Genomic DNA, 16,340 nt, shown 5'->3' with positions numbered 1-16,340 from the left:
ATACCTTCACATTTACTTTTGGAACTTCCCATGGGATCAGAAGAAGATGGTGTCCTGACCAGAGGTGCACCTGGTACAGTGTTTTCAGCACTGAGGATGGCCAGTAGTGAACAGTAAAGGAGGGCGAGTAGCAGCCTCCCACTGTCCCTCTCTCCTTCTTGACAGTGGGAAGACCTGGAAAGAGAAAAGAAAAGCAGCTTTGCAAAGGTTTAAGAGGCTGGATGCCTTCCTCTTGTTGTAAAGGAAGTAGAGTGGTTCTTGTCTGTCATTGAAATAAGATGAGAGTGTGGGACTGAGGTATGTGGTCAAAGATGGAATAAAACACTTTGTAGTGAATAAAATCTAATTGGTGGCGTCCCTGTCTATGGCATGGGGTTGGAACTAGATGATCTTTAAGGTTCCTTCCAACCCAGGCCTCTCTGTGATTCTGTGAACACCAGATGTGCAAATAAACTGTGAAGGACCTTGAATGTGGGGATGAGCTGATCCAAGAGCATAAAGTGCAAGAGACCGTATGATGACTCCATTGACTGTTCTGGTAATCTTTGTGACTAAATTTTGACTGAGTTTCCAGTGGGAAAAAGGAAAGTCTAGTCATGTAAAAAGAAAATGATGTTGCAGTATGTAGGCCACAGAAGGAGTTTCCCTGCTGGTCCCAGGAACACGATGAGCATGACCTGTCAAGAGTAAGAGCAAAGAGAAAATTAAACTGAAAGTAAAAAATATTCTATTTTCTTGTGTCAGATCTGGCAGAGGCATGTTTGCTGTATCACAGAGAGGTTTGGCAGCTGATCAAAAGTTCCCAAAATGTCAACTAGTCTCTCACAGAGACGAGACTGATTTCCAAAGCGTTGACTACTAAAATAATGTTAATATGTGCTGTGAATTTCAAAGACTGAGTGTTCTGATTCCTGGGTAGAATTCCAAGGATTTACTATATGCTCATTAAAGATAGATAGATATATATATACAATGGGAAAAAAGAAGTTTTACTTCTCGAGCCAGTTGGGCCCAACTACTTCTCTACAATAACATCTGGTATGTGTTCTGCCCCTTTTTTTGCTCAGTCTTTTGCAAATGTGTTTTCTGTCTGCTCCTTGTGTTATTTTCCCTTATTTGGATTACTTTTTTTTCTTTCTTTTGGAGAAAATATTTGGGTGCTGATACTTCCTGCGTTCTCTCTGAAAATGAGTGTATTGGTCTTGCCAAAGACCAGAATGTCTTCTCAGGTAACTGGTGTTAAAGTTTATTGCTCAAGTACAACATGCTCCAAATTTAGGTTTCAGAAAATTAGTTATATTACTAATAAAATTTTCTATTTTGATGCTTGGCATGAGATACTGGGGTGTGATTTCCAGATGATGATGATGATGGTAGCCCTTCATACTGCAGGATGTTTAAAGACAAGGAACCATGTGTTTGGCTGTTTTTCATTAAGAGATTCTGTATATTCTCTCAAACCACATACCCTAGAAAAAGATTAAGGGAAGAAATTTTGTTGCCCTTTTATTCAGTAGTAAGGAAAAAAAAAAAACAAGTTTACTTTGGGAGAGCCTCCAGTGTTTTACTTCATATCCAGACCCATCTATCACATCTCTCAATCACTTAGGGGTTTGGTGCAGGTAAACATATTTTTGAAGTGTCCTCTTGAATTAATCTTGCCAGGTCATGGCGTGTGGTTCTTTCCCTGTGTGCTGGTGTCTGGGTATTCTTTGCAAAATGTTTCAGACATCATCTGCTTCACCTCCTGGAAGAAGCTCTGTTGCCATTAGTACATTCACAGAGCTCTGGCTTGTTATTTACACAACTGACTCTAACCTTTCCTTCCAAAAGCAGTTACCACACAAGTACTTGTTTCCCTTGCTGCTTAGATAAATCTCCCTCTGATTCTAGGGAACAGCAATAAAATATTTCCCCCGTGCTCTGCTCTCAATCGTAGCCAGCCAAACTTATTCATCCATTTTATTAGCCTCTATGTACAGAAGGAATGCATTAGTAGCAGGGGGTTTTATAACCCTTTCCCTCAAATATATCCCCACTGTTTCTTTTGCATTAGAGATTTTATAGGCATTTTTTTACATTTATTTGATTTTATGTTATGTTAGTGCAGTTATGGCCTGGCCCATTCTAAAGTGTTACAATTCTCAAGATGATACCGAATGAATTTGAGATATATAAAATTATCCAAGGAGAAGGGTGAGATGGTTAACTTGAGAATCATTTTAACAATCAGTAGTAATTTTAAAAGAAGGAATCTTAGTGATAAATTTGATTGGTATTTTTGTGATATGAGTTGCCATTTGAGGTAATAATTTCATAAGATGCTCTTCCTCTTAGACTAGAAACAGCCAAATGATGCAATGGCAAGGCCACAGTAGGAGGTAACAATAAACTCTGTGTCATGGTTTGAGCCTGGCACAATGCCAGTGCTTCCATGGGAATATCTCTTTTCTTGGTATCTACTGTGAGATGTGATCAGAGACAGAGCAGAGCAGGCTCTAACTTAAGATTGAAAGAAAAAAAAACTTTATTAACCTAAAACTACAAGGAAAAACGCACAGAACACAGGATGAAAACTTTCCGAATTTCTTCCTCCTCCCCCCACTAAATTTCTAATTCCGTTACCACTCTTTAGATCAATTCGCTCTCAGTCCATCACTACCCTTTAGATAATCAATTCTCAATTCTTCGAGAAGAGAGAAGTCTCTCTTGCACCACAGACTTCCCCAGGAAACAGTCGAAACTTCTCGTGTTTCCGTGTCACGTGTGGCACCGCCCGGAGAACATTTGCCATCTTGACTTCTTTCTATGTCCAGTGCTCTCACCACTGCACATGGACCAGAGCTGCTTCTAGGGTTTTTCTCTTTAAGGATGCTTTGTCCAGTTCTAAAAAGAGCACAGTCCCTCTCCTTTTGGGACACCTGTACCCCACAAATTTCACCCATTGGGGCTGAGGGGTCTCTTAAACAGAGATCATCTTCCCCTTCTTCTTCTTCGAAGACGGAGGGCACCACCACCACCCTCCTCAGCCGTCGTCTTTGTTCACACACCTTCACATCACCGCACTCTCCTGGCTCTGAGCCATTGCCTCCCCCTAGAATGCAGTCTCTGTGTCACAAGAACTCAAGGGTTCTGCCATGGCTATTCAAGAAAAGTCCAGCCAAAGGCCACTCCATCATCTCCTCCCACCTAGGATTCTTCTCAACTTCTCTCAATGTCTTTCATTTGCCCATTTTCTTGCTATCCCACTCTATCTCCTCAACTTCAGGAAGAATCAGCATTTGCAAGGTTTCCATCATCCCAAGAAGGGTTAAAAGTCCCAGGCTTTGCTGGTTTGGTTCATGAACTCCCACGGCTGGCTGCCCTGCTGGGCACCCCCCCCTTCTCCTTCAAGCCAGCCGCACTATCACAGGCACAAGCTGCTCTCGCTCTCTCTCCCTCCGGGGGGAAAAATGAAAGATAGCTGCCCGAAGCCCTCGCAGTGCTCCTCCACCCTTCGGCCCAGGCCTGGCCTACCTCCCTTCGGCCGCATGGCTCCCCTCCCCCCACCCAGCTCAGAGCCAGGCAGGAGAAAGTCTGCTCTCTTCCAAAACCAGAACCCAAAGAGAGTTTCCCCTGGGAGTTCACAGCTTTTAACTTCCTGTGTTCTCAGAGGCGTATCCATGCCCTCAGTGGACAAACCAAATGCCAATATTAAAATCTGAACACTGATTGGCGTGACCACACCATCCCAAAAAAAACTTCATTTCCTCTCAAACCACAACACTCTGTAATGGTTAAGTGCTTTCTTAGACAGACAAAGAAAAATAGAGGACTCTAGATATGGTCTCTCTCATAAATCAAATGTGATTAATTGTATCCTGGTTGTTCTTATACTGGAAACAAAATCTGAATAGCACTGCTTGCATCGGCATTCTTCTGTGGCTCCAAGCTGAGCAGAATATGTTTGATAAAGATCCCATATCAATGCCTCTAGTACTCTGGATATATTTTCTGACCAGATCCTCAAAGGAGAGGAGATGGCCACATTTCTGGTTTCTTATGAAGCAAAATCCTTCTAGACACATCTGAATGTTTTCCTAGGAGAAGTAGGCCCTAGACTGGAATAAGGTTCATGGTATTCCATGCATTTTGGGTACTTGTCTAGATCTGGGAGCATAACTAACACCAGGGATTTAATGGTTTTGTTTGAATCTGTCTTCACAAACTGAGGAGTTCTGAAATAAGGTATATTTCACTACACTGAGGATGTGAAATGAGTAGTAGTACTTCTCTACTTACTCTCAAATGGATGTAATAGCAGAAAGCTACCCAAAGGTCTGGAGAAGGAAAAAAGTGCCATCTTAGACAAACCTTATATATATTTAATGCCTAGAAGCTTTTATTGTTAACATTTTAGTGTGGTCTCATTTTTCTGCTGATTTCCTAGATGCAAATTGCTTATTGACATTTGAGCCCAGTTATGGGCTTTTACAGCTTTTACAGTTTGGTGAGCCTGGGGGAAAACTCAGCTTCTGAGGCAAGCTGGAACAATTTTAGGAGAGCCCCATGGCACTGTCTGTGTCCTAGGGACATCAAAGGACAGTATGGGATGTGGCTTCCTCAAGGGGAGCACAGTGGTGAGCAGGAGTGAGGCCTCCATGCGTGCAAAGTCCACCAGAGTTTCATCAGCTTGTTTCTCACCCTTGAGTGGGTCATTGCAACTATATCTCAGCTGGTGCCCATGCCCATATGCTTAGCAGGGGAATGGGTTTGTAAATGCACTTTTCACTCACTGTTCAATGCTTAGCTCCCTCCTAAGCCTCTTGCAAGCAGTATCAAATTCTTAGAAACCCATTGCCTGACCTCTTTCTTTTGGAATATTTATTAGTGTACAACAGCTACAGACTTACACCAATGGTTATGAATAGCAACAGCAGTAGATAACTATTGCTAGTGTGCAATCTTACTGTTTTCAACACACCAGAGTAATTAGCTGTTTTCATCCTTGTTTGATTGCACTAATATTCAAATGCAAGCATCACTTGATGCACTTTTCAAGAAGCAAGAGCTGTGCCACCTTTGTGTAGACTACTTTCAAGCCTACGTGGTGATATTCTTCCCATGCTATTGTAATTGATTTAAAATAATATTGGCTAGAGAAGGAATTTGGTTAATTTCACCTCTCAAACAAATGTGTGTCAGGAAATACAAGTGAGTGGAAAAAGTCTGTCTGGACAGGCAGAATGCTGTGGTGTATTATGTTTCCCTGACATGAGAGGAATATGGCAGGGAGGTCTACAGTTCCCTGCTGCAGGCACTAACACTCTGGCTGGAAAGCAGCTTGAGATGTGCCTTTTGCTTCATTAAGCTAAAGACTTCCTGCCCATGGCAAGAATGCTGTAAAGCACAGTGGAAGTATTATAGTGTGTGTGGTTAGACGGGGTTGCCAATTTCAAGTATCTGAAATCACAAGTCAGATATTCCAGCATAAAATCTGTCTAGAAAATAGAGATTTAATTTTTAAAACACTTAGTTTCCTTTTTGCCTTTTAAGCTTAATTTATTTTTAAGTGAAAACTAAGATCTTTGCTGAAAGTTGAGATCTTCATCTGACTTCAGGGCCTTAAGAAATAAAGCAAATTACAAGAAACTTGCAAAAGGGCCATAAAGGTTGTTAACAGTGAGCAGGCATCTCCTGTAGAAGCTATGTGATTTTATAAGCTTTGTCATTGTAAATAGGATCTGAAAGGCAGGGATGCAAAATGCAGGCTAAGCTCCTGGCACTTGCAATGTAGCTGAGGTTTGCTTACCTTTAACAAATAACAGTAACTGTGCTGGCTTGTGTTACTGAGCAACCAGCTAAAAAAACCCCAATGAAACAAACCACCCAGTCTGGCAAGCCTGTGTTGTGTGGGAGAGCCACAGTGAGGCAGTTTGTAGACCTTGCAGCCAGTTACCTACTGCTGATCTGTGTCTGCTGTAACTTCTGCAGCCTCCCAGAGTTTCATCCCGTGTGTGTTGGGGTCAGTAGCAGGACTCCTGTTTACAGGAGCCAGCAGGTAATGCTGAGGGATGCATTAATTTCCTTATGTTGCCTACAGCTTCCAAAGAAATGGCAGTGCTTCCCTGAAAGGGAAGGTGTAAGAATGGTGATATCCCAGTTGTTCTCCCCACTCTGCCAAAGCTGTAGCTTTAGGATTTTGAACTGCCACACTGGTAGCAAGCAAGGAAGGTGGAGTGCTTCTGTTTCTGGGCACTATCACAGTGCTGGAAAATCAATGCCAGAGCATAGGCATAGGCATTTTTAGGATCATTCCTTGTTCCTGCCAACCTGCACTTCAGTTCCAAAGAAGACTACAAAAACCCACGCTGTGCAAAGACTAAGATCCAAGAATTTGAATAATTGTATAGGATTTGTAAAGTAAAACTTGAGTTTGAGTGTATGCTGCTGTACCTCCATCAGATATTAGGTATGTGAACTGCAAATCTGGTCCTGGTCTATCTGCCTGTCTTGAACTCTTGAACTTGAGATTTTTTTCTGCTGTGCAACCCTGGAAGAAACAACAGTTCTTGAAATAACATTTCAGCATTATTAAACACTGCTCATTGGATGCTCTGACATTTGGTGTTGGCAGCTCTGCCTGCCTCTTCAGCATGCATCTTGCTGTCACTATTCAGCCAGTCCTTTTCTTCTGCACAGCTAGTTGAGATGGAAAACACCTTGTCTCTCAAGAGTGCTCCAAGTGGCGGTTCAACATGGCTAAACCTCAGGAGCTCTGTCTTGCAAATATAAACTTGCTCTTAAGCATAATTTTCACTGTTTTTGAGAATCTTATTAATTATAGAGGAATGATAAACAATCCAGTGGTCTGAAACCACATTCTGACTCAGGAGCTGTTACCACTAGAGATGATGCTTTTGGTGTTGGAGGTGTATGAAATGCTCTGATGTACTCTAGGATCCAGCAGCTCACCTGAAGGTTCAACGTCATTTAAGACCACTAAATCTGCAGGATGTATCATTCAGCTTGTAAATACTTCCTCCACCTCTAGTGGAAACATTTATAGTCAGAAGCAATGCCTTGAAATGTTTACTAATGTCATATTGAAAGGGCAAAAAAAAAAAAGATATAGATGTAAAGATGTTGTGTGCATTAATTATTTATCTTGCAATCAAGAAAGTATAAAAGCAACCCAGGGTGAAAACTGGGAAGAGTTGCGAAGGAAAACACTGACTCTCAATTTGAATAATGCAGACCCCATTCAAGCTTTCTCTGCAGAACATGAGGTCTAATCCCAGCACAAGTAAACATCTGTGGGTGTTTTAAAATCTAAAATTTTTAAAAATCATGCTGCTCTTGAGAGGTGATTAACTGTGCTTACTTAGCTTCAAGTGAATAATTAAACTATGAGGAGTTATTATTTTCCTGGCTCCTCTGTCGTGTTTCTTACTTATTTATTCTTAGATATTCAACTTCTAGACTTTTTAGCATCAATCAGGCTCTGCTTCTATTGTCTGAAAAATAAAATATGTAAAGGAAAAACTGCCACAGATTTAAATACATTGTATTGTTATATATAAATACCATCTTTGTAATTAAACTGCTTGAAAATATGAACTATCAAATTTTTCTCCCAGGGACTAAGCCACCTATGAGGGTTTTGTGCCTTTGAAAATCTCCCTAGTGTTCTTTGCTTCTCCTGATTGTTCTTGAAAGAAAATTAGCTTTTAGTCCTTTAAAATCTGTTGGCTTTGTTTGCTGCTAAATATACACATGGTAAGCTGTGGGATCAAAACAAAAACAAGTTGCTCTTCCAGCGATGTGATTTGCAGTTTGGCAGAGGTCAACAATACAACCCCTAGAGTATTTGGGCTCGTGTGCATTAAGGTAGATCCCTTTGGCCTGGATCAAGAAACTGCAATGTATCTTCAAATCAGAGGAAAGAGGGAATTTAAAGAGACTGGAAAAGGATGAGAGAAGCCACTTGAGAAAGCAGGTAGCCTGGTCAAAGTCCTGGATTTGTTTTGTCCTTGTCCAATGCCAATGTTTCTACATTAGAGTAGTGTCCTCTTAAATATGTCCTCTGAAATTCTATCACTTAATGAGGGTTTGGGCAGATTTTTTCCTGGTGGGAATGTTTTCCTGATGGCACAGTTGCTCTACCAGGTGCCTGTGGCTTTGTCATTAGCTTGCTATCTTTGTGGGGAGAATAGGATGATGCCAGGTTGAGAAAGTAAAAGGGGACAGGGAGGAAATTCTCACATGGTGGGAGGAAGTTCATGAAAGACCTGGATGAAAAGCCCTGAGAGGATTAAGAGAAGAAAATGTTACCCATCCAGGCTTCTTTTCATCATGCTTTTCACTATGAATGTCTTGAATTTTGGGATATTTTGGAAGTGTTTTAGACAGATATTGAATAAAAGCAAAGTTTGTAATCTAATCAAATCTCAGTGGCAGAGAGACCTCTGGATTCCACCTGCAGAACTAAAAATTAGTAATACATTAACAGAAAGACATGACCTTTTCCTGTCTTTTCTGCCCTCACAGATGAACAGGAGCCAGCAGTCAGCAGTGATTCAGATATTTCATTGATTATGGCAATGGAGGTTGGACTCTCCGATGTGGAGCTTTCCACTGATCAAGACTGCGAAGAGGTGAAATCTTGAAAAACAGAGCTCCAGCACTAAACTACAGGGGAGGGTCACAGGTAGGGACCGAGTCAGCTTTCTAGGATTTGGACCAGTTGTGCATATGCCTCCAGAGCACTGTCACTCCTGCACACTCCATGCTGAGATGGTCATGAAAAGCAATAGCAACTGTTGTGTCTGCCTGGATGCGGTTTCATCATCTACACACCTTCATTTGGTTCACATGGGAGATGGACACTTCCAGCTTACCCACGTGCTTGAGAGCAGTCATGGAACTCTCCAGGGGCTCATAAATGTGCAACTGAAATGACAGCTTGAGTGTTTTTTACACTTGTTCAATCAAATTTTTGTTGTGTTTTTTGAAAAGGCATATGTTTATTTTGTTTGTTTATTTGTTTATAATTTGTTATGGATGGACACTCTGTTTTTATTGACTGACACCAGCTTTTTCAAGAGTTCAGTCCAGAAACCTGAATTCCCATTCACTGGTCATTTCATGATCTGACCAGGATTTATTGCCTTGTTGTTTCTTCATGAATTACATGTGGCTGGCTTCAGAAGGATCATGCACCAGCATCCTGCATTATGTAACACCTGCCTTCATGAAGTGGCAGGCTTGGAAATTATATATTCTGAAGGCTTCTATCTGTTAGAGAGCTCTGAATTAGCAGAAATTTGGGTTAAAATGGCATTAGTTTGTCTCTTATTTAAGGTTCTTTTCTAGACAAGTATTGTACAGTGTGAAGGAGAGAAAGAAGAGCTTAAAGCATCACTCCATCCATGTAGTCCTGTCCTGTATTTTATGCTGTTTACAGGTGTCAGTACATTTGTGTCCTTCCTCCAAGTGACAATTCAGTAGCTGGAAAAAAGATCTAGCATAACATCACTTCCTAATTTTACAGACCAAAACCAGATCAGTGGGCTAAAGGAGCATCTGAGAGGTTTCTAGAGGCTGCTTATTAACAGTTCTGCATTAAGCAGGTGACAGTATTCTTACAAAAGGGCTGGAGATGCTGCTGTCAGTGTCAGAAATTGCTAAGGGAACAAGAGGCAGCCATTTGAAATGTTTATTTCCTGGTTTGCTTTGGGCCTTTTCACTTAGTGTGTGTCATTTCTTACATTTTGACAGCAGTTTTTGTCTGCTTGTTATCTAACAAGAGTTCAGGTGGTTTGTTGCCCTCCAGAGTCACCATCAATGTTTTCAGAAGCATAACAGAATATTTGCAATTTGTATACAGACAGATGCACCAAAATATATTGGGGAGGGAATTTGAAAATAAAAGAGCTAATATAAGTCAAAACACCTAAATAATAATGACCTGACATCATAATTTATTTCATCCTGAGCTCTGCTTTCCAGGTAAGAGCTCATTGTTAATTGTTCAATGTGTGATTTGGTTTTTCAGTCAAAATGCTCAACTGTGAAGAAGCTTACTGTTACACAAGACTACATAGTTTCTGTTGAGAGTCAGATGATTTGAATCACATTGCTGCCTCCTGAGTCAGTCCACAGAATCAACAATTCATCTTACATTGAAATTTCATGCAGAGGTCAAACATTTTGACTTGGCAGTGTCATGGCGGCATCTCAAAATGCAATTGTTGGGGCTCACTGCATTTAATCTCCTTGTGGCTTTACTTGTTAAATGTGAAAACCAGCTTCCAGCCAAAATTTATGTTTGTCAGATTTTATTCAGGGACAAATGTGTTTATCCCTAAAATTTTGGCTGCCTTGCTTCTTCAGTACAGAAAGAAGGAAAAAATATTCTCCATGCTCTTCTGTCTATTTAGAACTAATTAAACAATTAGTGTAATTTTGTTTTATGTTCTTTGTCCCTAAATTGCAGGGTAATCTTGAGGTAAAGGTTTTAAACTGAAAGAGGGCAGATTTAGATTAGATATTAGAAATAAATTAATTCTGTGAGGGTGGTGAGGCACTGGAAGGGGTTGCCCAGAGAAGCTGTGGATGCCCCATCCCTGAAAGTGTTCAAGGCCAGGTTGGATGGAGCTCTGAGCAACTTTGTCTAGGGAAAGATGTCCCTGGCCATGGCAGAGGGTTTGGAACTAGATGATCTTTAAGGTCCTTTCCAACCCAAGTCATCTGTGATTCTATGAAAATGACCCATAAATGTGCTGTTACGTCTTTAGAAGCTGTTGGAATTAAAATCTTTTTTCAATTAAAGAGATTGAGGCTGCTGGAAATCTTGGTTAAAAAGCTGGAAATCTTGGTTAAAAAGAGTGTTCACGTGTTCCAGAGGGTGGTTAGGTTAGTCTTGACTATATTTGTGGTTTTGTAATCTCGTTTTCCTTATTCTTTTATGTCTTCTCTATTCCTTGCTGCTATAGGAAAGGTCTGACACATCAATGTTGAAATTGATCCCTACACACGAGAGTTTGCACAAGGTACTGCATCAGCTCCACTTAAACTCTGTAGATAATGCTGAAATCAAATTTAAGTGGTGCTTACATCAAATTTTGACCCAGGAATGAAATTAATTTCAAACGACTGCAGGGGAAGGAGTGAGGTTGGTTATATACAGTCAGGGCTCCTTATAGAAAGTCCACACACTGGTACAATTTCTTCTGTAGCACTGGAGCCTGGGTGCTACATGTCACAGGAACGTCACAAACGATGTCCAAGTTGTCAGTGATCCTTTCACGTATGCACACTGTAGCTCAGCACACAGGCAGAGAACTCCTGGCCAAACTGCTTGGGTTTCAGAGGAGCTGTCACAAAGTCTTCATTTTATTTCGTGAACTGAATTACGTTGATCTCAATGGATAGATTGACCAATTAGCTGTTGCCGTAGCAGAACCACCCACGGCACAGCAGAACAAACAAAGTCTGTGGAAAAGCAAGGCAGGAGAGGAAACTCCCAGCTGATATTGAGCTGGGTCCTTTGCCCAGGAAAATTATTAAAGGGAGCTGTGCTCAAAAAGGCATCACAGATTTGGTAATTCAGACTCTGCATGTATTTCTGAGAGTTAATGAGGAACTTTGTAGACGTTCTGTGCTGTGCACACACTTTTTCTAAATATCCCATGTTAGATCTGGTCCCTGGGGGCCCACAGGTGGCCACTAGCAGAGGCAGGGTGCCAGGCTGGGTGAGTGGTTTTGACATATCACCAATTAGTGATATGCCTTTTAGAAGAGGCATCCTAGCAAATCTGGGTCAGGAATCTTTGCTTTTGTTTTCCCAGTTCTACCTGCAGCTTCACTCAGGGAAGATGTTGTTCCATCCCTGTCCTCAGGTGTTCTGCAGCTCTGAGCACTGTTAAGTGATGATAAAGGCAAAGCTGGGTTACATATCACTGAAGCCTGAACTTAGGAAAGCTTACTTAAGTAAATGTTGTATTCTGTCCTTCTTAAAAAAAAAACACAATTAATTTTGGACTTGCACTAAAATTGCATTATTTTCAACAGGTCTTCTATGAGCATACATAAGCCCCTGTGTCAAAAAGAAATGTTTTCCTGAAGCTTGACCTGACTGACAATATCCTTTGCATATATAACCTGTGAACTGCCTTGGGAATTTGAGGTGCTTCGTAAACGTTAAGACCCCCTGATGTGTGTTTGTAACATGTATGAAAGCCTTAATTCTGTACATCTGCATGCCCATGCACACCTTGGTACTGCTGCCTGCTGAGCCTGGCCATTAAATAGGTGGGGCTCAGCTGCTGGGGATGCAGTACTGGGTGTTCAGAAGGGAGAGCAGCCTTTAGCATGCAGCCAGGAAAGAACAAAATCCTCTAGAGCCCTCTGACAAGCAAGTGTTCATGGATACAATTCTGCAGGCTGGCGCCATGACTGAGTGGGTGGCATCTCCTGCACAGGGGCAGTGGCATGGGGATTCTGTGTCTCCCCATGCCATTAATTGTCATTAATTGGTCCTGTGCTTCTCCCAGAAATTCTTGTCTTGTCATCTGAAGCACTTTTATTTTCCATGAGCAAGTGGTAGGTGGAAGAAACATTTGCCTTAGTGAGGCTCATTATCCCTCAGACTCGGTTGCAGGACAGAACCTGGTGAGACAGAAACTGCACTCAGAGTATACTTGGATTTTCTTGGGTTTCACTGAGCTGCCTTCCCAAAGGTCTGTTCAATAAGTAGGTTGCATAGACATACGCAGAATTTTGCACTCACAGATGACCTGATGTGTGCATGCAGATGTGCAAGGCATCAGGTCTACATCCTCTCCCCACAGCTCACCTGTTCTGGTGGGGATACAGATCTGGCACTTACTGAGGGTTTGGGGTCTTTTGTGTCCTGACTGCTTTAGGGCCCCAAAACCAGGATCAGGACTATCATAGCACTGCAATTCATTCTTTAAGCACTCTATAGAATTAGATTGACATGTATGCTTTAAAAGTGCATTGATCTGAGTATGGAGACTGTACTGTTGTGAAATCAGAAGCAGTTGTCATTTGTAGGCCTTTTATTTGAGGGAGATTGTGGCACAAAGAAAAAAGGCTTTATAAAGGCAATTTGGAAAAAGAAATTATTGAAATCACATATGATAAGTGGTCCCTTGGATTTCACTAATGACCTCTGGATCAAATCCCAAGGAAGTCAATGATGTTGGGGTGCATCCATTTCACAGGACTAAAATTGCCGAGAAATCCAGCCTGTTCCTTCCCAGCCTGTCTCACAAGTGTTTGTCCGAGGCTGAGCCTTTGTTGCAGAAGGAGATCACGGGATCAAACTTGCACAGTGCTGCTTCTCCTCCTGTGTTTTGTGCTGCCAGTATCTCTTGGAGCAGGTTGGAGAGGGGAAGGGAGCTTGCCAAAGTTCAGCTCCAGGGCTTGGTGAAAAAAAGGCTGTGGGTTCCAGCAAGCTGTGGACAGCCAAGCTGGGGACAGCCAAGCTTCTTCGTGGCTAGTGCTGACCCTGGGGACTGGAACTTTGTTGATGAACACTGAGGCCATGTGGACTCATTTGTTTTGTAGATGCAAAAACATGTGAGTGTATTTGGGGCAGGCAGCATGACGGCTGTGAATCAACTTGGTTAGCGTGAGCAGGAAACACAATGGGGAGTAGTTTAGGGCTGAGGGAAAATGAGGCTGGAGGTATTGCTTTCACAGGCTTTTTCAATAGGGGAAATTGATCCAAAATAAGCACTGCTTTCATTTTACCAAGCTGTTACCTGAACTAATTGATAGTTTCAGAGAATGAGGAATGCCAGATGGACTGTTCAGGGAGGATTTGTTTGTGAAGCAGATGGCAGCTGCGGGTAGGGACAGAGAGTGAGGGCAAGGGTGAGGGATGCCCCTCTGCCATGCCACTTACCCCGCTGGGCTGAACACCCACTTGGCCCCTTTATCTGCCCATTTCTTTTTCAAGGAAGCACCCTTCTAAGCAGGAGCTGTATTTTAAAGGGTGAAATAAAGAAATGAAAGATGTGGATTCTGAATGAAAAGCCAACAGATGATTTTTCCATCTGAAATTAATCTTGTCTCCCTCCAACATTTTAATTGTGAATTTCTGGAAGTTACTTCTTTCTGTAGTGAATGGGAAAAGAAATGAGAGAAAAAAAATAATGAGTAATAGTGTTTTCCCTTTCTTGTGTTTTTCTTGATTCTTGGTCCTGAGTAGCATTAAACACAATAGCCAAATCAAGATGCTTGTTTGCTCTGAATGTATACAGTTATTTCAGATGTCAAATATCTAAATGTTTTGTATATGTATGTAATGCCATCCACAATACTTGTTTCATGTTAGGAACCTGAAATGACTGTACCATTTTATAATTAGATATGTAAAGAGGGGACAGTGGGTGGGAGGTGGGAGGGTCTGTTATTTTTATACCAAGATGTTCCTTGTATTTAGTGAACACTTAAAATGGTTTTGTACTTGTCAAAATATACATTCCATCCATTTCCAGAAGATAATTATTTCTATTTAGAGTAGTTTATAAGCAAACCAAAAAAAAAAAAAAAAAAAAAAAAAAAAAAAAAAAAAAGGTGGCATCCCACTTATATGCAGTTCCTGAACAAAGCAGCAGTATCCTGGTATCCTGGTTTTCAGCGATGGCTACAAAGTTTTTTCCAGCCATGTCTCTTCTCACGTGCAGCAGAGCCATACCAGCAAATGCCAGTGTTATGAAGGGAATTAAAATCCCAAATTAAATAAATACCACATGGATCAGTGCACAGCTTAAAAAAATAACTTCATTAAGTTCAGAGACAATGGTCTGTCCCAGTGAAATTCTCCAAAGTAATCAGTCCTGCTCAGGACATCAGAAGCAGATTTACCAGGAGGCTTCAGCTCTCTGTCCCTGCCTGGCAGAGCCACCAGCCTCAGCAAGCTGGGGGGATGCAGGGTTCTCATACTCCTGCATTGTGGCTCTGGCTGTGCTGCAGCTTTGGTTTGAGAAATACCTACCAAAAGGTCATGGCAAAGCCATACTGTGGCATTTGCATGAGCCATCCTTTTTCTTGTAGTTGGCTTTTTCATTCCCTCCCTTTCGCTGCTACCTGTGACGTGCTGCCAAAGCTGTGCGGTAGCAGTTTGTGAAGATTTTTTTGCCTTTTTTCCCTTCTGTACAGTCTTGCAAATAAAATTTTAACTCTTTGCTGACATTTTATAACGTATACATCTTCCTCTCCAATGCACTTTATCTCTCTTGAAAAATGTGGGAGTCAGAGAACTACCATCTTAAAGGGATTTGCCTGAAATCATGAGACACATACTTTTTATTATTTTGTGTCCTTTTTGCTTTGTTAAATACTGTAAATGCTAAAGAGCGCAGACAGTGACTCAGCTGGGGGAAATACCGAAATGTTGAGGCTAATACTTGGAAGCATTAATCAGTAGTCCAACATGGCAATTTTTGTTATATAGAGGATTATAATGTAAATATGTGAGACTGTGTTATTACGTACTAGTAAAATATTGCAACTCTCAAAGTTGAAATGGTGAATTCCAAGGAATTTTATTGCAGGTTTTTTAATAAAACAAATCTGATTATTGTGTTGTATGTACTTTCTAACAGCCTGTGTAAACCTGGAATTTCCTGATGTGTGAAACTTTTGGGTTGTTTCTTCCTGAACTCAGCCACTGCACACTTTGGCATTCATAGGAGGCAGAAGGTACCAGTGGGAAGGGACCCAAGTGACAGCCTGGTCTCCAGCTCGTTGCCGCTCTGGTCCCCTCTGCCCTTCAGCTGCTTCTAAACAGAAAGCAGCAGCTGTGTGAAAGGTAAATGCTTCTGCTGCCTCAAGGGAGAGCTGCAGCCTCAGCCCAGACACGGCACGATGTGTTAAAACAGCTTTAAAAAATGACTGCTTTAAAAGGTGCCATGCTTCAGTGGGAGTTGCCCCACTGTTGTGAGGGGTCATCCAGCTGCTCTTCCCTTGCCTTATCAGACATCATCATGCACCCCTGGGAGCAGGGGGAGGAGAAGAGCCCAGGGATTGTTGTGTCATCCAGCATAGGTATGCTGCTTCCTAGTGGTTTGAGACACAGTAAAAATCCTGCCTAAGAGACTTACAGAAAAGTTTTCCAGGAGATGCAAAGGAAGGCAGAGAGAAATCCGTGAAGGAGCCAACTCCTGGCTCAAGCTACAGCCCTGCCACGGGTCCCAGCCTGCCCCCATCCTGGCGCACCTTTTTTGCTTTCTGGCTGCTGCCGCCAGAACACACAGCTCTCTCTTCCACCCACAGCGCCCCTTTTGAGGGGAGAACATGCCAGATCGGCTGGAGCCCTGGATTGT

The 16,340-nt window shown here is 41.9% G+C and overlaps 1 protein-coding gene across 2 annotated transcripts in view; it reads left to right on the top strand.

The window, feature by feature from the left end:
- RNF150 (ring finger protein 150) overlaps nt 1-15,605 on the top strand; it is a 116,943-nt gene extending 101,338 nt beyond the window's left edge. Inside the window, exons 7-8 of one of the 2 annotated variants that reach the window (XM_059843827.1) lie at nt 8,530-8,689; nt 12,055-15,605. In XM_059843827.1, coding sequence (XP_059699810.1) covers nt 8,530-8,648 — 119 coding nt within the window. In that variant the 3' untranslated portion in view covers nt 8,649-8,689; nt 12,055-15,605. Of the gene's footprint in view, nt 1-8,529 lie in introns of both variants that reach the window. The other variant, XM_059843826.1, reaches the window with a different exon arrangement.
- Nucleotides 15,606-16,340: the final 735 nt, after the last annotated feature.

This window comes from Haemorhous mexicanus, chromosome 4 (genome assembly GCF_027477595.1).
Source record: "Haemorhous mexicanus isolate bHaeMex1 chromosome 4, bHaeMex1.pri, whole genome shotgun sequence".
NCBI lineage: Eukaryota > Metazoa > Chordata > Aves > Passeriformes > Fringillidae > Haemorhous > Haemorhous mexicanus.
This window is presented reverse-complemented; position numbering and strand designations above follow the sequence as displayed.